Genomic DNA, 25,581 nt, shown 5'->3' with positions numbered 1-25,581 from the left:
GAACATTGCGTTCATCATAATCCGCTTGAGAGTTGCCGATCAATCTCTTAATGGATCTCTGAGTTACACGAGTTCGATATGTTACCTGAAAGCATCCGCCGTCTATCTTTGGATAAGATGGTCATCGACCAAAACCAGGAGGACCTTTGCAATGTGCAAAATGGCCGCGATTGTCCGTTTGCCGAATCCTGGTTGAAAAATGGCTAAGTTCGTCCTTCCTTCCGTCGTATATCGTGAGAGGTGCTTGTCATCGCCTCTAATCCATACTGAAATGTCTCCTCTGATGTTGCGGAGACGTCCTTGGAATAGCTCGAGTTAATCTCAGACTCAATAGTCTGGCGGATTGCACTCGCGTCACAATTTACGAATATATACGACGCCGGTAGAAGGAACGCAACTCTTCGCCTCGCTAGCCGGAAGACGAATACCTTCCCGGCGGGCTTCACGTTCATCTCGATACGTTTTACGCTTGCGCAGTATCGTCGTTTCGAATCGTTTTCCGGCGCTAGGGCGCGACGTCGTCGTCGCCGCGTGCGCGAAACACTTAACGCTGAAGATAAATAAATAACTGTAATATCGATGCCATCTATGAGCCTGCTATCGAATCGCCGCTTACAATCTATTATGCTCACAGATGTCTACACTTACACAATCTCTTTACGATCTTTAATGTCCGTTTCTAACAGATATGGTTACCAGGGATGACTAGCACGTAGCGAGACGCCTAACTTAAGGGGATCCTAAAGACGTTTGTATTACCGACCGAATTCTATATCTGTCCTTGTATAGACAATGATGAAAGACAAGGATATAGACATGGTTATAGGTTATAATTTCTTCGATGCTCTTATTTTTATTCCAGGCTTTTAATCTCAATTTCAAAGGTACGTTATTGTTTGTGCACGTCTTCTGAAGGGTGGGAACATTTCATTTCGTACATATTATACTTATACAACTGTTTATATTAGCAGAGAGAAACCTGAGAGAGGCCATCCCGGCATTTTTCGTCAATTTTTCTGTGTCGCATTTTCCGACGCGCCGCCTGAGAAAGTGCGCATCAACTACGTCGTTTCGCTCGGTAACCGCACATGGTTTGCGTCCGTGCTAATGGTTCGTGTCCGAACTAGCCAGTTAGAGGGGATATGCTGCGGCCGCGGCGGATGCGCTAGGCTGGCCCCGGCGCTCGCCGCTCGGCAAGCTTCGAGCGAGGAGAGAAGGACATCAGACATACGATTTCTTACTGCCTCGGTTGTCTCCGTCTATGACGTAGCTGCTTCGCCGGCTATGCGACGTTGCCACGCATTTCGGGTATCGCGTACGGTGTCTCGCCGAGTGCCGAATCTCGAGTTGGCAAATCGACGAGATGCGCTACGTTACATTTATAAATATTTATAAATTATATAAATATATATATATATATGTATGTATGTATATAGATATATATATATATATATTGTATATAAAATTTATAAATATAAAAATTGTATAATAAAAAAACAAAATATTTATTAACATAAAAATTATTTGTTAACGTAATACTATTTTTATTAATTAAGGAAGGAAAGGATTTTTAGGAATCAGAGAAACAGCTACGCATAAATAAAATATATTACCTATATGTATATTAATATTGTTATTTTATTTTAAAGTAAATTAAAACAAGTACGTATGATATAAAAGTTATTTCTCATAATAATGAATTTGAATTTCCGTGATTTTTTTCTCTTCTCCAGCTTCGCCTCTGCCTCTGCCTTTTCCTCTACCTCCACCTCTTCCTCTGCCACTGCCACTGCCACTGCCACTGCCACTGCCACTGCCTCTGCCACTGCCTCTGCCTCTGCCTCTGCCTCTCCTTCGCATCGCGTTATTACATACCGCCCGCACCAACGAGCTTAACGTTTCAGGCTGTAACAAAAAATAAATATTTTAAGTAAAATGACATTTTCGCGTATATATATATATATATATATATATATATATATAGGTATATATATGTATATATGTATAAACGTAAATAAATTTCACTTTGTCGAACGCTGTCACGTATGCTTCACATGTGATATGTGCGACTGTCGCGTTGCAAAGTGTTAACATTATTAATAATGATAAGAAATTATCCCATTATTTTAACACTTACGTTTAATACGATCGGCTGAGTCGCCGTCGGAGCCGTACTGCTGTCGTCGACATCGTCGCCATGGCCATAGGCGCCGTTACGACCGCCGCGGCGCCGGGGTCGTCGTTGACGTCGTGGCTCTAGAGGCTCTATTAAGCTGGACCCTCCACCAGCGCAAATCAAGTTCGCACTAGGTCAAAAATTTAGTGCTATTTAGGTGCTAATTAAGTGTCTTAGTCCGAATTTTGGTGCTCGAACCGTTTAGCAGGAAATCGCGTAAAAAATGGAGGGTCTAGCTTGCCATGCATAAAGCTGGGACCCCCCCATATCAGAAAATGGTCCTACAGAGAAGATAAGTACACTGTAATTTAGTGCTAATTAAGTGCTAATTAAGTGCTCTAAAAAAAACGATAAAATATTGACAGATTATAACATTTATTTAAATATACCACTATATATTGAACACAGTACCGTCGCGATTGACACAATCACTTAAAAAGATTGCTGCATGAATATATTCGTTACTAAAATGATCGAAAACGTATATTTCCTAAATCTGAGTTTATTGCTAACAGTAAAACAATTACAATGATTAACTTAGACCAGCCGTTGGCGCTGAGCACTAAGTTCCGTCATCTGATCGTCTACGAATTAGTTGCTCGCATGATAGTATTAAAATAATTCTCAGACATTGTACTTTAAGGTATAGGCGTCTCGCTACGTGCTAGTCATGTGATTGTTTGTAGGTTTTCACGTTCAGAAATATATTTCAGGCAATTTTTGCTAAGAGAAAAATAATTTTATGACGTATGGTGTAAAATTTCATACGTGACAAAGTATGTTACTTTTTCCAAATTATGTGATTTTTTTCATTTGACTCCGTTTTGATCAGCTGATCATGCGAGTCGTCGAGAAAGATTACAAGTGAAGTTACATCTCCTTTTCGATTGAATTTTGACAATTACTGAGAAAGGGTTTCAAAACGCATGACAGGCGTGTCAATCACTATCCAATTCGGCTAAGAAAGACGAGCCTCATAACCTGCATCTACAGTGATTAGCCAGCGCCGTTGCCAAGTCTTCCCAACTTCACCTCGACCAAAAAATGTCTACTCGATCACCGCATTTTCACTAAAATAAACTAGAAAATTAGCAGCGAAATCTCCGGTAAACTATATATAGTAGTGTATATGTTGTTACCTAAAAAAAAAAGACGCATACGTGACAGCGTTCGACAAAGTGTTAATAATGAAATTTATTTACGTGTATACATTTATACATATATATATATATATATACATATATATATATATATATATATATATATATATATATATGTTACGGGCAAAGTCCGCATGGTGTGCAGTGTCGGCATTGCCCGGGCAATGTCAGCATTGTACAACGCGACTGGGCAAAGTAGTTTATTAGCGGACATTGCCCGGTTTGATGTGGGCAAAGTTAACACTGCCCATCCAGCGATGGCAATGTCAGCAACGATTATCACATTGCGGACTTTGCTCGGTTCTAAGTGGGCAATGTCGACAATGCTAAATCTCCGTGGGCTAAGCTGCGCTAAATGTCCGTCTATTTAGCGCAGCTTAGTCCACAGAGATTTAGCATTGTCGACATTGCCCACGGAGTCCGTAGTAGTCTAGGTTTCCTAATTTTTGGGGCAGATATTTATGTAATAAAATTATTTGGTGCAAATTTAACAGTATTTATTAGAATATAGATCATGATACAATAGTATATCATCCCGCGCTCACGCCAGTGTCGCCAACTGATCCGCGGGGACTGAGAGCCACTCGAGAGTCGGGCGGTGGGGATACGCACACGAAAAAGAAGCACGTTCGCACGTGCGAGTCAAAACTTTGGCACAATACAAACTAAACCTTTCAATTCTTAATTTAAATCACAAAATAAAAATATTGCAACGCATTTTCGTATTACAAGTACGTTTAAAAAATAAACAGTAAAAAACTACATAAAGTGTACATAAAAAATTTCGTGTACCTTTAGATTATAAAACTTTGGCACAATACAAACTAAACCTAATTATTAATTTAAATCACAAAATAAAACAAAAATATTGCAACGCATTTGTATTACAAGTACACTTAAAAAATAAACAGTAAAAAACTACATAAAGTGTACATAAAAAATTTCGTGTACCTTTAGATTATTACTTATTTTGACATGGCAATGAGTTGTGACATTTCGAATTACATAAAATGCCTGCTTTTTTACACTTACAACGGTTTGTTGTGCATTTAATTTTGCAGCTACATTTAATATGGCCCTGAGATCCAAACGCTGATTGATCAGCATTCATACTACGTAGTGACATCTCACACAGTGGCACATCTGCTGAAGTTAGAAAGATTTCGTTACAAATACCGAACTGATTTCGAGAATAAAGAGAAGATAAAATGCCGCTCTTGGTGCCAATCTTATAAAATCCATCTTCTGTCACTTCTAATATGACGCCTATAATATTTCTCGGATCACCTTTATTGCGATCAACACTTGGCAATGGAATAGTTACGGACGTACCAACTTCAGCAGGTGGAAATTTTTTTTCACTTAGACGTAACATTTTTTTGGCTTGCTTTTGAATACCATCTATCGCTTTAATTTTGTTAGAAATGAGATCGCGTTTGACTATGCAATTCCGACATAAAATAATAGAAGCTTCTGCTTGTGATTCGCCGCAAAAATTATGAACAGACGCCTTGCATTCTATGCAGTGATATATATCATCATCTCCTTTCTCACAAACAGAACATGTTACGACAATCGATGCAGAATTTACATTTTCAGGACAATTAATGTTTTCGCGAACTTCTTCAGCAATGAGTGTATTGTTGGTGTTCTCAGATGATCCGTTGTCATTATGTACTTCAGTTGAATCAATTATGTGTTCTAATTCTTCTTCTGTTACTATATCATTTATTACCGACGACGGTAATTGGGATGATTGAAGACCAACGTGAGCTTTTCTTCCAAACATTGCTTCATAGGGTGTTTGTTTGATTGCAGAATGCCAACTAGTATTTTTCTTCCATTGGCAGAAACGTAATCCTTCACTCCATTTAGACAAATTGTTGTCCTCCATCCAGGCGACGAGTATATCCTGTACATCTCGGTTCGCACGTTCAACGCTACCCTGGCTCTGAGAATGTCTTGGTTTGCCGTGCACTATTTTAAGATCAGGCCACATATTTTTTAATTCCTCTATAACGCTGTTACAAAATTCTCTTCCGTTGTCTGATTGTAAGACGGATGGAGCACCGATAACGCAAAATATGTCTACAAGATTATAAGCGACTTCTGCAGCAGTCTTGGTCTTTAGCGGGCGAAGATACACAAATTTGGTTAAGTGTTCTTGATAATTTAAAATGAATTTATATTCTCCATCCTGGCTTGTTTGCATATCGATCAGGTCTACTTGTGCTCGGTGATTGATTTCTTTGAATATCAAAGGCTTAACTACAACACCTTTTTTGGGGTGAGCTTTCTTCTTTTTACAGATGAGACAAAGCTCAAGGTAAATATGAATTACCTCTCTCGTTATATTTACGTATTTCGTTTTAATATTCTTTTCTAATTTATGTTTTCCGCCATGTCCGGTTTCCAGATGTGCCGCATGGATAATATCAAAAACTTGTTCATTATGTGTGTAATACTTAATCTCCTTCTCGTTTTTTAACAAAGGTTGAATAAGTTTCTTAGATTCACCTATAGATAACACATCGTATCTTTTAAGACGTCTGTAATCGGTGTGTGTCTTTTTGGTCCTCACCTTTGCTTCTTCTACCGCAGAAATTAAATCTTCATATGCGTTTGCATTTTTTATTAAAAAAGAATTTACACGTAGCTTTAAAGATTTTAACTTTTCTTCGAACTTTTGACGCATTTGATCTCTTTCTAAGTCCGTATCACACATGACTGACATGACACACAAGTAATGAACACAATTTTGCTCAAAACTTCAAAGACAAGGTACAGTTTTGCGTAAAATATTCGACAATTTTCCACTGCTACGAGTCTCGTACATTAACGTAATCGTATGATACAATAGTACATCATCCCGCGCTCACGCCAATGTCGCCAGCTGATCCGCGGGGACTGAGAGCCACTCGAGAGTCGGGCGGTGGGGATACGCACACGAAAAAGAAGCACGTTCGCACGTGTGCGTAGTGCGTATCCCCACCGCCCGACTCTCGAGTGGCTCTCAGTCCCCGCGGATCAGCAGGCGACATTGGCGTGAGCGCGGGATGATGTACTATTGTATCATACGATTACGTTAATGTACGAGACTCGTAGCAGTGGAAAATTGTCGAATATTTTACGCAAAACTGTACCTTGTCTTTGAAGTTTTGAGCAAAATTGTGTTCATTACTTGTGTGTCATGTCAGTCATGTGTGATACGGACTTAGAAAGAGATCAAATGCGTCAAAAGTTCGAAGAAAAGTTAAAATCTTTAAAGCTACGTGTAAATTCTTTTTTAATAAAAAATGCAAACGCATATGAAGATTTAATTTCTGCGGTAGAAGAAGCAAAGGTGAGGACCAAAAAGACACACACCGATTACAGACGTCTTAAAAGATACGATGTGTTATCTATAGGTGAATCTAAGAAACTTATTCAACCTTTGTTAAAAAACGAGAAGGAGATTAAGTATTACACACATAATGAACAAGTTTTTGATATTATCCATGCGGCACATCTGGAAACCGGACATGGCGGAAAACATAAATTAGAAAAGAATATTAAAACGAAATACGTAAATATAACGAGAGAGGTAATTCATATTTACCTTGAGCTTTGTCTCATCTGTAAAAAGAAGAAAGCTCACCCCAAAAAAGGTGTAGTTAAGCCTTTGATATTCAAAGAAATCAATCACCGAGCACAAGTAGACCTGATCGATATGCAAACAAGCCAGGATGGAGAATATAAATTCATTTTAAATTATCAAGAACACTTAACCAAATTTGTGTATCTTCGCCCGCTAAAGACCAAGACTGCTGCAGAAGTCGCTTATAATCTTGTAGACATATTTTGCGTTATCGGTGCTCCATCCGTCTTACAATCAGACAACGGAAGAGAATTTTGTAACAGCGTTATAGAGGAATTAAAAAATATGTGGCCTGATCTTAAAATAGTGCACGGCAAACCAAGACATTCTCAGAGCCAGGGTAGCGTTGAACGTGCGAACCGAGATGTACAGGATATACTCGTCGCCTGGATGGAGGACAACAATTTGTCTAAATGGAGTGAAGGATTACGTTTCTGCCAATGGAAGAAAAATACTAGTTGGCATTCTGCAATCAAACAAACACCCTATGAAGCAATGTTTGGAAGAAAAGCTCACGTTGGTCTTCAATCATCCCAATTACCGTCGTCGGTAATAAATGATATAGTAACAGAAGAAGAATTAGAACACATAATTGATTCAACTGAAGTACATAATGACAACGGATCATCTGAGAACACCAACAATACACTCATTGCTGAAGAAGTTCGCGAAAACATTAATTGTCCTGAAAATGTAAATTCTGCATCGATTGTCGTAACATGTTCTGTTTGTGAGAAAGGAGATGGTGATATATATCACTGCATAGAATGCAAGGCGTCTGTTCATAATTTTTGCGGCGAATCACAAGCAGAAGCTTCTATTATTTTATGTCGGAATTGCATAGTCAAACGCGATCTCATTTCTAACAAAATTAAAGCGATAGATGGTATTCAAAAGCAAGCCAAAAAAATGTTACGTCTAAGTGAAAAAAAATTTCCACCTGCTGAAGTTGGTACGTCCGTAACTATTCCATTGCCAAGTGTTGATCGCAATAAAGGTGATCCGAGAAATATTATAGGCGTCATATTAGAAGTGACAGAAGATGGATTTTATAAGATTGGCACCAAGAGCGGCATTTTATCTTCTCTTTATTCTCGAAATCAGTTCGGTATTTGTAACGAAATCTTTCTAACTTCAGCAGATGTGCCACTGTGTGAGATGTCACTACGTAGTATGAATGCTGATCAATCAGCGTTTGGATCTCAGGGCCATATTAAATGTAGCTGCAAAATTAAATGCACAACAAACCGTTGTAAGTGTAAAAAAGCAGGCATTTTATGTAATTCGAAATGTCACAACTCATTGCCATGTCAAAATAAGTAATAATCTAAAGGTACACGAAATTTTTTATGTACACTTTATGTAGTTTTTTACTGTTTATTTTTTAAGTGTACTTGTAATACAAATGCGTTGCAATATTTTTGTTTTATTTTGTGATTTAAATTAATAATTAGGTTTAGTTTGTATTGTGCCAAAGTTTTATAATCTAAAGGTACACGAAATTTTTTATGTACACTTTATGTAGTTTTTTACTGTTTATTTTTTAAACGTACTTGTAATACGAAAATGCGTTGCAATATTTTTATTTTGTGATTTAAATTAAGAATTGAAAGGTTTAGTTTGTATTGTGCCAAAGTTTTGACTCGCACGTGCGAACGTGCTTCTTTTTCGTGTGCGTATCCCCACCGCCCGACTCTCGAGTGGCTCTCAGTCCCCGCGGATCAGTTGGCGACACTGGCGTGAGCGCGGGATGATATACTATTGTATCATGATCTATATTCTAATAAATACTGTTAAATTTGCACCAAATAATTTTATTACATAAATATCTGCCCCAAAAATTAGGAAACCTAGACTACTACGGACTCCGTGGGCAATGTCGACAATGCTAAATCTCTGTGGACTAAGCTGCGCTAAATAGACGGACATTTAGCGCAGCTTAGCCCACGGAGATTTAGCATTGTCGACATTGCCCACTTAGAACCGAGCAAAGTCCGCAATGTGATAATCGTTGCTGACATTGCCATCGCTGGATGGGCAGTGTTAACTTTGCCCACATCAAACCGGGCAATGTCCGCTAATAAACTACTTTGCCCAGTCGCGTTGTACAATGCTGACATTGCCCGGGCAATGCCGACACTGCACACCATGCGGACTTTGCCCGTAACATATATATATATACGCGAAAATGTCATTTTACTTAAAATATTTATTTTTTGTTACAGCCTGAAACGTTAAGCTCGTTAGTGCGGGCGGTATATAACGCGATGCGAGGGGGAGGCAGAGGCAGAGGCAGAAGCAGAGGCAGAAGCAGAGGCAGAGGCAGTGGCAGTGGCAGTGGCAGTGGCAGTGGCAGTGGCAGTGGCAGAGGAAGAGGTAGAGGTAGAGGAAAAGGTAGAGGCAGAGGCAAAGCTGGAGAAGAGAAAAAAATCACGGAAATTCAAATTCATTATTATGAGAAATAACTTTTATATCATACGTACTTGTTTTAATTTACTTTGAAATAAAATAACAATATTAATATACATATAGGTAATATATTTTAATTATGCGTAGCTGTTCCTCTGACTCCTAAAAATCCTTTCCTTCCTTAATTAATAAAAATAGTATTACGTTAACAAATAATTTTTATGTTAATAAATATTTATTTTGTTTTATTTATTATACAATTTTTATATTTATAAATTATATATACAATATATATATATATATATTGTGACGTTGCGGCCCGCCGCTTCGTGGCAGCGCCCCGCCGCCGTCACAAGGCGCGGAAATTTGCGCCCAGGGACGAGCCAGAGAGGCGACGACGAGATCTCCAGAGGCCAAAAATCGATATCGTTTCCGCGTTTTGATTATTCTCTTATTTTCATGTGTAATTGTAATGCGTACGGCGCCTCACCCCCACCACGGCTAATCTTCGAGGGAGTACCGAGACCGAGAGGGTTCCGGGAGGACCAAGGACCGAGGAGGGGTGGCGAAAGCGGGAGCTACATGGATCCCGGGCGGCGAGAGCAACGCGGCAGGCGTGCGGCGAATGAGACAGCGATGGACAAGGCCGCCGATAGCGGGGCCCCAGGCGCCTGGGGAAAACCCGGCCTCAGCAATTTACCTCCACGCAATACCGGCCCACGGGGTGGCTGGCCACCGCCCCGAGGTCAAATCGGAGGCACACCGGCCAGAACAAAGTCCAGTCCGCTGCCCAGGGACAAATTGTAGAAGTCGCTACGCCGCCGAGGGACCGTTGCGCGCCCCCGAAGGATCCACCTTACGACGATCCTGCGTGAGAATATCGCGCGAGCTTGCACGCTCGCTCTCGATTGGTTGGCACGCCCCTACGGAAGGGGGTGCCGCATCGATTCCGTTATCGAGCGAATATAGCGAGACACTCCCTGGTCGTCCGTCGGCGAGTACGAACGTTTTCCTTAGAAGCTACGCGATAGCCGCCCCGAGTCGGGAAAATCTGTTGCGTTGCGGCGATCCTCCATACGAGGTGACGGCAAGGAGCCCTACGAGGAGACATCACACCGGTGAGGTTGCCCGCAGTAATTAATCGCGAAATGTAACGCCACGACGCCGCCCTCCGGTGCACGCTCTCGTCCGGGATAACGTTGTAATATCGCGACGCGTGCGGTCCCTTGAGACCGCGTACCGAATGGCGATCGACAGCGAGAGCGAAGGGCCTCGGGATGGTATCGTGGCCGCGGAATTGAAGTAAAGACGCGATTGCAAGCCTCTGGAGATCGCGATAGATTCGTGGCGAGGTCTGTTACGGCGTGTCCGTTTCGCATAATGTCCGCGCTCGTGGTTGGGCCTCGCGCCTTCCGTATTCCCGGCGTATCAAATTACTAAACATCGCTCTTGCGGCGTTTCGCGTGCGTCGGCACACCCGTCGCGTTAATCGGTCGTGTGATCGCGTGTTATTATTGCTCGCGGTAATCCCGCACATGTTCCTCGCGTTTCTTCCAGTATTTCGCGTTACGCCGATTGTCCCGGCGTCTCGTTTTCGCGTGCGGAAGTTACTGAGGACAGTATTGTCTTCGCCCGAATGACCGGTGCTACCTTGGGTCATTTCTCGCGTTAGATTAAGTCTGTCTTTTCGCGTTTGTTATAGTATTTCGCGCCTCCTGGCGATCGCGCCGAAATTGATCTCGCGTTATTGTATTGCGTTCGATCCTCATTACGTTGGGACGTGGCTTACGCCCCGATTCATACTTTCGTTAGGCTTAAGATAATTGGCGACAGAATTCTCGCACGACTCCCGGTGTTGCGTTCACGCGCTCCGAGCGGGAGGTATCGCCCTTTCGCGACCTTTCCTGCGAAATCTTACTTTCGAATTCCGTGATTATTTCGCGTTCCCGGTTGGTTCTATATTAATTGTAAGTTTTGTCATACTGTATCTCTCAGCGCCTTCTGCGCGTTTATTATACGATCACGCCGCGCTTCGTTATTCTGGCGTCCACGCTATTACTAATTCTTTTATTTCATTTCTGGCGCTCGCGCGGCTGATGATATGATTGTCTGACCGACCGAATAAATGTTATTTTGATTTGTTAATTGCTTGAGTCGTGTCCTTCCTTATGGCGTGTCACCCCGCCGAAGATCGCGCCGCCCTTCATCACCTCCGCCCCAGCCCTTAGGTCGAGCTAGCCGATTCCTCGCACATCCGCACGTCTCGCTTTGCGTCTCGTGTTGGTTTTCTTTCGCGATTTCGCGGACGCGCGTTGACGCGTCTGGCGCCCAACGGTAAATTCGTTTCGCGAAGTGCCGGAGGTGCGAGGGAATCGTCGGAGAGGCCCGTCATCCCGCTCTCCTTACTCCTTTTGATCCGACACACGTCCCGGAGCGGTCCGGAAGTGAAAAAGTCGTGACAAAATTTGGCGCCCAACGTGGGGCTGCCGAAAGATCGCCGAAAGGCACGTAAAGGGCTTGCGCTAACGCTACGATAATTTTCGTGCGGGTGACAAGAGTTTCGCGGATTCCTTATTGATTTTTTTTGTGTTCTGTTGAAATAAATAAATGATCCCTTTTGTTGGTATGAATTATTATTGACGCTATATTATATGCTATATTATCTGTGTTAACCTCTTTCTTTCAGCTTAATGGAAAATATTATTTCGATGCTTATTCGAATAACCGTGTTCGGGTGGGCTGATCGGTGATTTCGCGATATTATTCGATACGGCGTAGCGCTTTGGAATTCGGTGTTTACGTTCAGCGAGCTGTCGCGTCTGAAAAACTATTTGCCTATCTCGCGTTACCTTCGCATTCCATTCGCGAGTGTTAGTGTTCGCGTATTATTATTTTCTTTTGAGAATACGGTAGCCTTCCGTAGATTTCGCGCTGAATAGAGACTTTCACATTCCTTCGTGTGTATTGTTGACCGTGTATTAGTGCTCGCGTACTATTATTCCCTTTCCGCGATACAGTGGTGCTCCGTTAGCTCCCGCGAAAATTAGGTTCTCTATTTAATAATAAAAGTTCGAATAGACGAGATGGATCCAATCGAGCTCACCGACGAGTGGATTATCCACGCTTCGCGCGAAGAACGAATCGCCGAGTTGAGTCGACGCGAGCTATCTATCGAAGGATCCGATCCCGAGCTGACCCTTCGTTTGTTGCGTTTGGTGACGGTCACGCGTCGAGAGTCGAGCCGCGTGGCCGACGTCGACGTAAACCGCGCGACGAACCTGGAGTTAAACCAGACGGCGGGGACCGAAGCGAACCCCCCGGTCCATACCGAATATCTCGGTGTCCCGGTAGAAATCGTTCGCCCCGATAGTCCGTCCGCTACGATGGGTGCGCGAGCGCATCGTGATCACTCCGACGTTTCGCGGATTCATACGCCTAGGGCCTTGCACGATCCCGACGGTAACTCCGCGACAGCCATTTATAATATCATGCGGAAATGGGATCTGAAGTTCACAGGCGCGCGCGGAGAGGATGCCGAGACTTTTCTGTTGCGTATCGAGGAGGGCCGCGAATTGATGCCCGTTGCGGACGAGGACATTTTGCGGTGTCTTCCGTTCTTTTTATCGGGCATTGCGCTGTATTGGTTTCGCGGGAAGAGGGAACGCCTAACGACATGGGCCGCGTTTAAAACCGCGTGGCGTACACGTTTTGGGGACCCGGATTTCCAGTTCGCCCTTCGCGACGAGATAATGCGACGGACGCAGAAGGAACACGAAACCGCGACGGACTACCTAACGTGTTTAAATACGCTTTTTGATCGGTTATCGCCGCCGTGGAGTGAGGAGGAAAAGGTCGGCTACGCTCACCGACACCTGCGTCCCCGCCTACAAACCCAGATACCTAGGGATTCGGTTCACGATATGGACGCGCTCGAACGATGGGCCGCTCGGGCGGAGGCTAGCAGCCGCGCCGCACGGAATTATCGCGCTCCTCCCACGCCGGAACGCTCCTTCTTCCCGGATCTGGCGTACCGCGCGCCCAAGGGCGCCAACCGCAATTCGGGGGGGGGGACCAACGCGACTCCGTGGCCGCGCTTGGCGTGTCCACTGCGAAATCGAGCGACACCGGGACAGGTGCAAGGAAGGGTAAGGCCAACGGGCCGAAAGCGAATACTTCGGTCGTGGCAGCCGCGCCTGCGACGGGCGGGTCGGGTGATTCGCCGGCTTCCGCGAGCGTGAACCCCATCGCCACGTGCTGGAATTGCGACCAGACATTGCTACCGGTGCGGGAAGGCCGAGGTCACCACCCGTACTTGCCCGAAATGTTCGGGAAACGAGTAGCGGAGTCGCGGAATTGGGACCACCCGGCTCCTTACCCCTCCGGCCCCAGGGATTCGTCGTCGGTGGGAGATCGCGATGCCGCGTATAGCGCTTTCGGTGGTAGAGGCGGCTCAGCTTCTCTCAACTTCCTACGCGTGCAAATCGCGGGACACGAAGTCCGCGCCCTCGTAGATTCCGGTTCTAGCTGTACGTTGGCGGGTCCGGAGGTCACCGCGTTGATTAAGCAGCTCGGGTTCTCGTTTAAGAGGACGGGCGGGAGGCGCGTGACTACCGCGACCGATCAGAATGCGAGAGTGAGGGGGGAGGTAAAGGTCCCGATACGCGTTCAGGGTAAAACCTTGAATATGATGATTTGTTCGTTACCAACTCTGGCGTTGCCGTGCATATTGGGAATGGATTTTTTGGAGGCTTTTAGCCTAAGCGTGAAGTTCGCAGACGGTACGTGGAATTTTGACGAGGATCCTTCGCGACGTTACCGTTTTGAGAAAGGTTCTTCGAGTTCGCTCGCAAGCGTGCGCGTAGCGTCAGCCGAGGGAGAGGCCGCAAGTCTCGAACCGGACTTAGCTGAAAAAGGGGGGAGGGCGCGAAACCGGAAGCGTCGCCCCTCGTGTGTTGCGGGTTGAGTGAATTAACGCCGGGCCAGGAGGAGCGTCTACAAGAATTTTTAGCGTCTGAAGCTACGGTCAATTCGGAGGAGCTCGGAGCTACCACGTTAACCGAACACCATATCGAGGTCGGGGATCACCCTCCCATTCGGCAACGGTGTTACCCCGTGTCGCCGAGAATCAAAGAGGCCATTTATGAGAAGAGTAGACCGCCTGCTGAAAGCCGGTATAATTGAATCCGTCGCAGAGCGAGTGGTCGACACCCGTCGTCATGATTAAAAGCCGAACGGGACATATCGTTTCTGCTTAGATTTCCGAAAAGTGAACGATGTTTTCGAAAAAGGACGCGTACCCGTTACCATACATGAACGGGATCCTCGATAAATTAAGAAATAAGCTCGGTACATTTCGACATTGACCTAAGCCAAGCCTATTTTCAGATTCCGCTATCTCAAAAGAGCCGGGGAAATCACGGCTCTTTCGCGGTTGCCGGGGAAAGGGCCTGTTTCACTTTAAACGTGGATGCCGTTTGGTTTAACGGGGGCTCCTTGCGACTTTCCCAGAGGTTTGTTTCGGATCGCTATCGGACCAGCGATGGATTCGTATGCGTTCGCGTATCTAGATGATATCGTGGTGGCGACCGAAACGTTCGAGGAACACCTCGAGTGGTTAGGACGCGTTTTCGAGCGTATTCGCGAAGCGGGCTTGACGATCAATCCCGAGAAGAGTAAGTTCTGCCGCTCGCAGGTGAAGTATCTCGGATTTTTGGTGCAGCGCAAGGGTCTAAAGGTCGATCCCGATAAGACAGTCGCGATCAGGGATTATCCCGCGCCGCGTAACCTCCGGCAATTGCGTCGATTTATTGGTATGGCGTCGTGGTACCGCCGTTTTATCCCGCAGTGCGCTACTCACTTAGAACCATTAACGCGACTGCTTAAAAAGAATCAGCCGTGGGGGTGGGGCGAGGAACAGCAAGCCGCGTTCGAGACTATTAAAGGGTGTCTTACTTCCCCACCCACCTTATCGTGTCCCGACTTCAGCATCCCGTTCGAGCTACAAACGGACGCCAGTTCCGTCGGCTTGGGCGCAGTACTCACTCAGAAAATAGACGGAGTCGAACACGTAATAGCTTTCGCGAGTAGGGCTTTGTCCGACGCGGAAAGAAAATACTCGACCACCGAGCAGGAATGCCTCGCGGTCATATGGGCGATTAGAAAACTTAGGCCCTACCTCGAGGGCTACCGATTTACCGTCGTAACGGACCATAGCAGCCTCCGGTGGCTGCATAATTTAAAGAATCCGACGGGACGGTTAGCGAGGTGGGCTCTCGAGTTACTCGAATACGACTACCGAATCGAGCACAGAAAAGGTGCGATGCACTATGTGCCGGACGCCCTCTCGCGAATTTACGAGCAAGATGACGACTTGTGCGCTGTCGCCGTGGTTGAGAACGACTGGTACGCGAAAAGATTTAACGAGGTTCTCGAGCGCCCGCAAAAGTTTCCGGGATGGAAAATAGAGGGGGATCGGTTATATTTTCGTAGACCCCATCCCGTAATTAACGAAACCGTAGATGACCTCGACCAATGGAAGTTTGTTGTACCAAGGGACTCTCGCGATGAAATTATTCGCGCCAACCATGATCCACCTCAAGCCGGACACTTGGGTGTGGAGAAAACTTATCGCCGTGTCGCGACGAGGTATTATTGGCCGCAGATGTTCAACGAGATCGCCCGGTACGTGCGCCGGTGCGACACGTGCCAGCGAGCGAAAGTAGAACAGGATGTTCCCGCGGGATTAATGGGCCAACGAGTGATCGAAGCTCCGTGGACGGTTGTCGCCGCCGATATTATGGGGCCGCTTCCGCCCAGTAAGTCGGGGCACGCGTACCTTCTCGTAATGCAGGACTTGTTCACCAAATGGGTTGAGTGTTGTCCGCTACGTAAAGCGACCGGTAAGAATATCCGAGAAGCTATCGAAAACCTCGTTATTTTTCGTTGGGGAGCACCACGCGTCTTATTAACCGACAATGGCACGGAATTTTTAAACCGAGAATTACAGGCGTTAACGACACGGTACGGAATTCAACATACTGCGGTACCGCCCTATCACCCCCAGGCGAATCCCGTCGAACGAGTTAATCGCGTACTCAAAACGATGATTACCGCTTTCTTGGGTCGAGACCACCGCGAGTGGGACCGAAACATTAACGAATTTCGTTTTGCTTATAATTCCGCACACCACACTTCGCTTCAAGCGACTCCGGCGTTTCTGAATTTCGGGAGGGAACCACAACCTGTTAATCTGTTTCGCGAACGAGCAGACGCTGCGGTCGAGGTAGAGAACTCCGACCCCGCCATTTGGAGGGAAAGGATGGAACAAATCCACCAGTTGCGGGCCTGGATTGTCGAAAATTTGGAGACTGCGCGAATGAAACAAACTCGGTATTATAATTCGCGTAGGCGAGACCGTCGGTTTGCCGTAGGCGACCGAGTGTTGAAGCGACAGCACGTCTTGTCGTCCGCCGCTCAACACGTGTCTGCGAAGTTAGCGACCAAATTTCATGGTCCCTTCACCGTGCTAAGAATTCTGTCGCCGGTAGTATACGAACTTGCCGATTCATTAGGTAATTTGATTGGAAAAATCCACGTTAAGGATTTAAAACCATATTACGAATAGACTTTCGCGCCCACTTGATTCCTTCTCTTCGTTGAAGATTCTGACTTGCGTTTGAGTATGTTTCGTAGGCTACCGAGGCGGCGAGCATTGCTAACCCCTAACCTGGCGTAGCAGCTAACTCACTAACCCTAATCATGGGAACGGACCCCGACCGACTAAATCGACGGATCGATGGTCGGCGGGCGGGGGACGAGTTGGCCGCACGCGTGTCCCGATGGGTTCTCCGGCTACTTAGGGTGGAGGAGGCTCAACCAGGGTTCTGGTGGGCGCTGAACGACCGCATGGCTCGGATAATTAGGCGACCTGCCGGCGCGGACGGCAGGGAGAGGCGGGATGGGCCTGCCCGGAGAACGGTGTCCGTTCAGGCCACCGTGGCGGTTAGGGGTGAAGCCACACAGGCCGCCCCTGACACCTGGGAAAGGGGCACCCAGGCCGGACGCGGGCGAGCGGCCCGAATCTCCGACACCGAGGACGAGTCCTTCGAGGAAGACATGCTCTGGTGGCTGCGACAGGCCCCCGAGTGGAAAGGGGTCCGTTCAACGTCGGCGTCGGGACCTCAGGCATACGAAACCGTCGAGGGGCTACCCACCCCGCGGGACCCGGGCCCGGAGACTCCCCCGATAGAGGAACGCGAGGGATACCGGCCAGCGGAGAGGGAGTCGTGCTGGAACTGTGGGTTGCCCACCCACTTCGCTTACGAGTGTCCCGAGCCTAGGCGGCAGGGACACTGCTTCCGGTGCGGCAAAAGGGGCTACACGGTCCGGACTTGCCCCGAATGCGGCGAGGCTTGGAGGAGGGAGGGCCCCTGGAAAGAAGGCAAGGGCCACGACCGGGGCCAAGAGGCCCCCCGGAAGAGAGGCCCCCCCCCCTGGGACGTTCCGCCGCTAAGCTACGCCCCCGATTACCGTCCAATACAAAATGTTTTTTTTTTCTTTTCTCCTCCTTAGTATGGGATAGTTTATTTTTGTCTTTCTGGGCTACCGCGCCCAGCTCGCGTAATCAACGGTCTCCTTCTCCTTTCTTTACCCTCCGTGATGCGTGTAAGAAGGAGGTACCCTATTGTGTAAACGATCTTTTATTTTTGTATGAACGCCTTTATCAAGGCGAATAAAGGGATAAAGGAATCAAAGTGGTGCGATAGAACCCTAACTTCTCCCCCCCCCGAACCCTCCGGTTATTCGCTCATTTACGGGTCATAAGGGATCCCGCCGTTAACCCCGTCACCTTTACTCGGTAGTACCGCGTTGGTCCGACCCCACGTAATAAAGCCACGATAAGGCATAAAGCCGCGCTCCCGCTATGCCGTCGACCCGTCATGTTACGTTGGTGTCGCGTTAGGGCCGCTCGTCGAGGACGATGTAGCAAAACTTAGCCGAGTACTGCCGGCGTACTCGGCCCCCAAAAGGGAGTTAGCCTCCCGTTTAAAAAGGCGTTAGGTAGAGTTAAGTAAGCGGTCGACAGCAAGCGCGAGGCGTTCGCCGTCGTAGGCAATCGTAGGAAGGTCCGACTTGTATCGCGACGATAAATCCGAAAGAGAAAGACGAGGCGGTGGATGACTGCTCCCGAATCCGAGTTCCGAGGTCTGACAGGGCGTGGGGATGGGACAAAGGAATTTCGTAGACTAAGAGTAGTTGTTAGTTTATTCGTATTTTTTTTTTGTGTTATGCCGTCTTATTTTGTGTTCGTTCTACTGTGCCGAGGCCTGAGCTGGAGATCTCGATCGCGGAGCGCTCTTATGCTCACCCCGGAGGGCGAGTGGCTGAGCGGGGCAACCGCACCCGGTATGCTTCCTCTTGGGGTGGGGTGTTGTGACGTTGCGGCCCGCCGCTTCGTGGCAGCGCCCCGCCGCCGTCACAAGGCGCGGAAATTTGCACCCAGGGACGAGCCAGAGAGGCGACGACGAGATCTCCAGAGGCCAAAAATCGATATCGTTTCCGCGTTTTGATTATTCTCTTATTTTCATGTGTAATTGTAATGCGTACGGCGCCTCACCCCCACCACGGCTAATCTTCGAGGGAGTACCGAGACCGAGAGGGTTCCGGGAGGACCAAGGACCGAGGAGGGGTGGCGAAAGCGGGAGCTACATGGATCCCGGGCGGCGAGAGCAACGCGGCAGGCGTGCGGCGAATGAGACAGCGATGGACAAGGCCGCCGATAGCGGGGCCCCAGGCGCCTGGGGAAAACCCGGCCTCAGCAATTTACCTCCACGCAATACCGGCCCACGGGGTGGCTGGCCACCGCCCCGAGGTCAAATCGGAAGCACACCGGCCAGAACAAAGTCCAGTCCGCTGCCCAGGGACAAATTGTAGAAGTCGCTACGCCGCCGAGGGACCGTTGCGCGCCCCCGAAGGATCCACCTTACGACGATCCTGCGTGAGAATATCGCGCGAGCTTGCACGCTCGCTCTCGATTGGTTGGCACGCCCCTACGGAAGGGGGTGCCGCATCGATTCCGTTATCGAGCGAATATAGCGAGACACTCTCTGGTCGTCCGTCGGCGAGTACGAACGTTTTCCTTAGAAGCTACGCGATAGCCGCCCCGAGTCGGGAAAATCTGTTGCGTTGCGGCGATCCTCCATACGAGGTGACGGCAAGGAGCCCTACGAGGAGACATCACACCGGTGAGGTTGCCCGCAGTAATTAATCGCGAAATGTAACGCCACGACGCCGCCCTCCGGTGCACGCTCTCGTCCGGGATAACGTTGTAATATCGCGACGCGTGCGGTCCCTTGAGACCGCGTACCGAATGGCGATCGACAGCGAGAGCGAAGGGCCTCGGGATGGTATCGTGGCCGCGGAATTGAAGTAAAGACGCGATTGCGAGCCTCTGGAGATCGCGATAGATTCGTGGCGAGGTCTGTTACGGCGTGTCCGTTTCGCATAATGTCCGCGCTCGTGGTTGGGCCTCGCGCCTTCCGTATTCCCGGCGTATCAAATTACTAAACATCGCTCTTGCGGCGTTTCGCGTGCGTCGGCACACCCGTCGCGTTAATCGGTCGTGTGATCGCGTGTTATTATTGCTCGCGGTAATCCCGCACATGTTCCTCGCGTTTCTTCCAGTATTTCGCGTTACGCCGATTGTCCCGGCGTCTCGTTTTCGCGTGCGGAAATTACTGAGGACAGTATTGTCTTCGCCCGAATGACCGGTGCTACCTTGGGTCATTTCTCGCGTTAGAATGTTAGACTTAGATTAAGTCTGTCTTTTCGCGTTTGTTATAGTATTTCGCGCCTCCTGGCGATCGCGCCGAAATTGATCTCGCGTTATTGTATTGCGTTCGATCCTCATTACGTTGGGACGTGGCTTACGCCCCGATTCATACTTTCGTTAGGCTTAAGATAATTGGCGACAGAATTCTCGCACGACTCCCGGTGTTGCGTTCACGCGCTCCGAGCGGGAGGTATCGCCCTTTCGCGACCTTTCCTGCGAAATCTTACTTTCGAATTCCGTGATTATTTCGCGTTCCCGGTTGGTTCTATATTAATTGTAAGTTTTGTCATACTGTATCTCTCAGCGCCTTCTGCGCGTTTATTATACGATCACGCCGCGCTTCGTTATTCTGGCGTCCACGCTATTACTAATTCTTTTATTTCATTTCTGGCGCTCGCGCGGCTGATGATATGATTGTCTGACCGACCGAATAAATGTTATTTTAATTTGTTAATTGCTTGAGTCGTGTCCTTCCTTATGGCGTGTCACCCCGCCGAAGATCGCGCCGCCCTTCATCACCTCCGCCCCAGCCCTTAGGTCGAGCTAGCCGATTCCTCGCACATCCGCACGTCTCGCTTTGCGTCTCGTGTTGGTTTTCTTTCGCGATTTCGCGGACGCGCGTTGACGCGTCTGGCGCCCAACGGTAAATTCGTTTCGCGAAGTGCCGGAGGTGCGAGGGAATCGTCGGAGAGGCCCGTCATCCCGCTCTCCTTACTCCTTTTGATCCGACACACGTCCCGGAGCGGTCCGGGAGTGAAAAAGTCGTGACAATATATATATATATATATATATATATATATATATATATATACATACATATATATATATATATTTATATAATTTATAAATATTTATAAATGTAACGTAGCGCATCTCGTCGATTTGCCAACTCGAGATTCGGCACTCGGCGAGACACCGTACGCGATACCCGAAATGCGTGGCAACGTCGCATAGCCGGCGAAGCAGCTACGTCATAGACGGAGACAACCGAGGCAGTAAATCGTATGTCTGTCCATCTCTCCTCGCTCGAAGCTTGCCGAGCGGCGAGCGCCGGGGCCGGCCGAGCGCGGCCGCCGCAGCCGCAGCATATCCCCTCTAACTGGCTAGTTCGGACACGAACCATTAGCACGGACGCAAACCATGTGCGGTTACCGAGCGAAACGACGTAGTTGATGCGCACTTTCTCAGGCGGCGCGTCGGAAAATGCGACACAGAAAAATTGACGAAAAATGCCTGGATGGCCTCTCTCAGGTTTCTCTCTGATATTAGAAAATAAGGTAACAGCATTTTTAATTTTTTTCAATTATTACTAATTATTTTACATTCCCACCTTTCATTAGTACCTATACTTTACTCCTGTAAAAGGATTTTGCGATCTATAAAGCCGTTTCAAAATTAGACCTTTGACTGTAATTGTCAGTAATTGAGTCACTTTAGCATCCTTTTAAAAGCAATAAAAACAGACATTTTCAGTTGTATGGAAACAAGCATTATGAGAACATGCCACAAGATTCCACGCAGAGTATACACCCCAGTCAGTCCAATTATTTGAAAAAGCTAACTGGCCATTTTTACGTATAATAGATATAGCATACCAGCATAGCACTACCAGTCGAGGCAGCACACCCAGTATGTGGCAAACGCGAATGATTGTTCTCCGATGCAGAAGATGGCCTTACTTCCATCCCTCTCTCCTCGTTTGACGAAGCAAGAAAATCGATGACTTTATCGATAATCTTTTTGTTCGATGTTACTCGGGGTTTTCCATTGACACTTACGGCCAAACATAGTTTGACACCGTCAGCGCCAGATCAATTGAACGCATCACGAAGGCTGTTCATATTGATACCGGCAGCAGCGATTTTCGAGATCATGTTCTTCGAAATATGATCTCTTAGGCACTGAAGAGTTTCTAGAAATTGCGCTTTCTTCTTTGCGATTGCTTGTCGTTGCAGTAATGTCTGCAATCTCAAAGCCCCGGCCGTAATTGCTGTATCGCTTACTTTGAAATGAGCTAGTAAACCGTACAGGATCTGGCAGTCAGTTAAGGCATTGTGAGAACCAGCTATAATTCTTTCCCATTCCTCGCCCTTCAAATATAACTTTGCGAGCTCTTCTTGTTTTTTAACTTTTCCTTGTCCGATGAGTGGAATTGTATCGCACACTCCATAAACACCTTTGACAAAACTTTCCAAGAGACCGAGTCCTTGTAGCCAACGAATGATCCGCGGTGCATCGAAGCGTACGATATTATGTCCGAGCAGCAGCACCTGTGGACCACATTCTCCGAGGAAGCGTATAAATTTTTCTCCTACTTCTCGTGGTGGAATCGTCGTCACTACCTTATTGTAATGATGTAGCTCTCCTCCAACCACTGATAATCCAGTTTTTTCTGCTGCATGACAATTTATAGATTGGGAAGGTAGCATGTATACCGTGCGAACTCCTGATCGCCACACTTCGCCGCTATTTGAACGATGTCTGCAGTTGATGCCAGACCAGTAGTTTCGATGTTAACGATGACTTGCGGACTGTCTTCACGGAGAGGTTCTTCAATTTCACAAGTTGTTTCGATAGGAAGATCCAGTCCCATGCCCGATTAATAAGTAATCCCTTCCCTGCTCTCTCGTGCTATGGTGATACGTTGACTTTTATTTTTCAAATAACATTGACGGCGTTTTGCTTCGAGTGTGGTACGTTTTACAGCTATTGCTCGTTGCAAGACCTCTCTTCGTAGGCGGTATTCTTCAGCTATTGTTCCTGGCGGTAATCCAGCTTCGACTCTTACATCGATAATGTGTTTAGGTCCAAAATTTTTCTGACAGACTGCTGCTGCCACTTGCAGAAGGATAGAACGCGAAGATGCGTAATGTCTGGACTTCAATGCTCTGGTGGCCACCATATGGTTAAATGATTCATTGAGTTGAGACGATCCCCCTGGCGCAACTTTCAACACCCGAGATGTGAACTCCATCAAGACCCCATGAAGTGCAGTTTGCAGACTTTTACTAAAAAGAGGTTTTCCCTTCGGTAAACTCTTAAACACGTACTCCGGATTGTCTTTGGCCTCACACCAAGTGCCGCAGTTGCTATAGCTCCCAAATATGTGCTCGGCAATGCTTAATAGAGCTTTCGTCGTAGCTTCAGTATATTCTTTATTTTGGTCTAAGGCATAATTGAAGCATCGCTTTAAATATGGGATGACAGATCCTCTGTCAAGCTCTCGATGGGTGTTGGCCAACTTATAAAGTTTTCCAATAAACTTTTTACGTACATGATTAGAATTTGACCACTTGACGACTCGATGTGAAGTTTCTCGTTGGACTGCCGCGATTGTGGACGAATCTTCATCCCCAATAAGTGTTCCTATTCGGATTCCAGCTTTTTTAAAATCTGGATTTTTCACCATTAGTTAAACCGCTGTATCTGCCTCTATGGATTTCGCACTCCCTGACCAATTTTTGGTACACTTGTGGCTGTCAGGTGAGTGGCCCTTTCGGCACATGGCACAGCATGTGCTCTTCACGCCATAAGCCAAGAGTTTCTTAGAGCGTAAGCCGCCAACAGAACCCTGACCGCTCTTACTATCGTATGTTCAACCGTTTCCTCGCTTCTGTCAGCCAAAGTCGTACGAGACTGTCACGTCGACTACGGACGCCGCAGAATCTTGTGAATAAGAGTCACGGCTTGGAATGTAATTGTGTAAATTGTTAATAACATATTTACACACAAGTAGTTGAAAACAAGCAAATAGAAAGCGTGCAAAACTTTTTTTTTTAGTCTACCAACAAATAGTGCTTAGAGAAATAGAAATAAAAACATTATAAACATATAGAACATAGTAGAAAATAGTAGCATGTATAAGAAGATCTCGGTGACTTTTAGGGTCAGGGCTAGAAATGCAAAATGATGAGTTAGAGTATGCAAGTAAACATCAGAATCAAGAAAAGGTAGACAACCATTTGAAGACAACGGCTGTAATAAAAATCAGTACAAAATTACCTTTTTCAAAAAAGGTAAAAAAAAAGTGCCAAATACACGCAATGTATTTTGTAAATTCAAAAATTTAACCTAAGTGGTAGCTTTATATCTTTTTTGCAAAATTATATTATCTAACTTAACTCAAGTGACATATATGTATTTAAAAAAAAAATGTGAAATTTTTAATTTGTTTTTCACAAAATTATATTACCTAACTTAACTCAAGTGACATGTATCTAATCTATATAAGTGGTAGCTTTATATCTTTTTCACAAAATTATATTACCTAACTTAACTCAAGTGACATGTATTTCAAAAAAAGATGTGAAATCTTTAAATTAAATTGCGCCAATTGTAAAGAGAATATGTATATTGCTTTGAAAGATAATTGTTATGCAACTATTATAAAGAATTAAAACCCAAGTGGTATCTTCGTATTCCTATTCAAGGGTCTTCCTATTCTAAACTCAAGTGATAATAGCTTCTTAATTCTTTTTAACAAATTTTTAATGTTACAAAGAATCATTTTAATTACAAAGAATTAAAGAAGTAACAGTACAAAATAAAAATATTTAATTAAAACAAAATAAATAAATTTTTCTTGTAAAGAAACTTGGCGCTGTGCTAAACTTTGAAATTTAAACATTAAAATTTAAACATTAGTACTAAGATTTTTGATTTAATAAAAAACAATAAACATAATTTAGGAAAGAATGCGGGAGGAGTAAAAAAGCAGCGCCAAGTTTTTTTACAAGAAAAATTTATTTATTTTGTTTTAATTAAATATTTTTATTTTGTACTGTTACTTCTTTAATTCTTTGTAATTCAAATGATTCTTTGTAATATTAAAAATTTGTTAAAAAAAATTAAGAAGCTATTATCACTTGGGTTTAGAATAGGAAGACTCTTGAATAGGAATACGAAGATACCACTTGGGTTTTATTTCTTTATAGTATATAGTTGCATAACAATTATCTTTCAAAGCAATATACATATTCTCTTTACAATTGACGCAATTTAATTTAAAGATTTCACTTCTTTTTTTGTAATACATGTCACTTGAGTTAAGTAAGGTAATATAATTTTGTGAAGAAGAAAATAAAGCATTCACATCTTTTTTTTTAAATACATGTCACTTGAGTTAAGTTAGATAATATAATTTTGCAAAAAAGATATAAAGCTACCACTTAGATTAGATTTTTGAATTTACAAAATATATTGCGTGTACTTGGCACTTTTTTTTACCTTTTTTGAAAAAAGTAATTTTGTACTAATATCACCTATTTTGTAGTGTTAAGCAAAGATCTGCAAAACATTTTTATTTTTTATTTTTTAATTATTCACAAAATTAGCAATAACAACAAATACATAAAAATTAATAATATTT

The 25,581-nt window shown here is 45.6% G+C and overlaps 1 protein-coding gene and 2 pseudogenes across 1 annotated transcript; 1 reads left to right on the top strand and 2 right to left on the bottom strand.

Annotated features, from left to right (window-relative positions):
• Positions 1 to 4,403: 4,403 nt before the first annotated feature.
• Positions 4,404 to 6,130, bottom strand: LOC143903545 (KRAB-A domain-containing protein 2 pseudogene; annotated as a pseudogene).
• Positions 6,131 to 6,466: 336 nt separating this feature from the next.
• Positions 6,467 to 9,203, top strand: LOC143903540 (KRAB-A domain-containing protein 2 pseudogene; annotated as a pseudogene).
• Positions 9,204 to 22,024: 12,821 nt separating this feature from the next.
• LOC143903538 (uncharacterized) lies at positions 22,025 to 23,622 on the bottom strand. The gene is made up of 2 exons (XM_077417188.1): positions 22,911 to 23,622; positions 22,025 to 22,608 (listed from the first exon to the last, which is right to left on the bottom strand). Exons 1-2 carry the CDS (start codon positions 23,620 to 23,622, stop codon positions 22,025 to 22,027), a joined length of 1,296 nt encoding a protein of 431 aa, XP_077273314.1.
• Positions 23,623 to 25,581: the final 1,959 nt, after the last annotated feature.

This window comes from Temnothorax americanus, unplaced genomic scaffold, assembly GCF_048541705.1.
Source record: "Temnothorax americanus isolate GAGA-0224 unplaced genomic scaffold, ASM4854170v1 Scaffold105, whole genome shotgun sequence".
Lineage (NCBI taxonomy): Eukaryota > Metazoa > Arthropoda > Insecta > Hymenoptera > Formicidae > Temnothorax > Temnothorax americanus.
This window is presented reverse-complemented; position numbering and strand designations above follow the sequence as displayed.

Bases quoted from the DNA above. Each gene is read 5' to 3' on its own strand.
- LOC143903538 (XM_077417188.1), bottom strand. From the start codon at position 23,622: ATGGTGAAAAATCCAGATTTTAAAAAAGCTGGAATCCGAATAGGAACA. The intron at 22,609-22,910 runs GTACCACACTCG...ATTGTCATGCAG, and splicing joins ACGAGCAATAGCTGTAAAAC to CAGAAAAAACTGGATTATCA.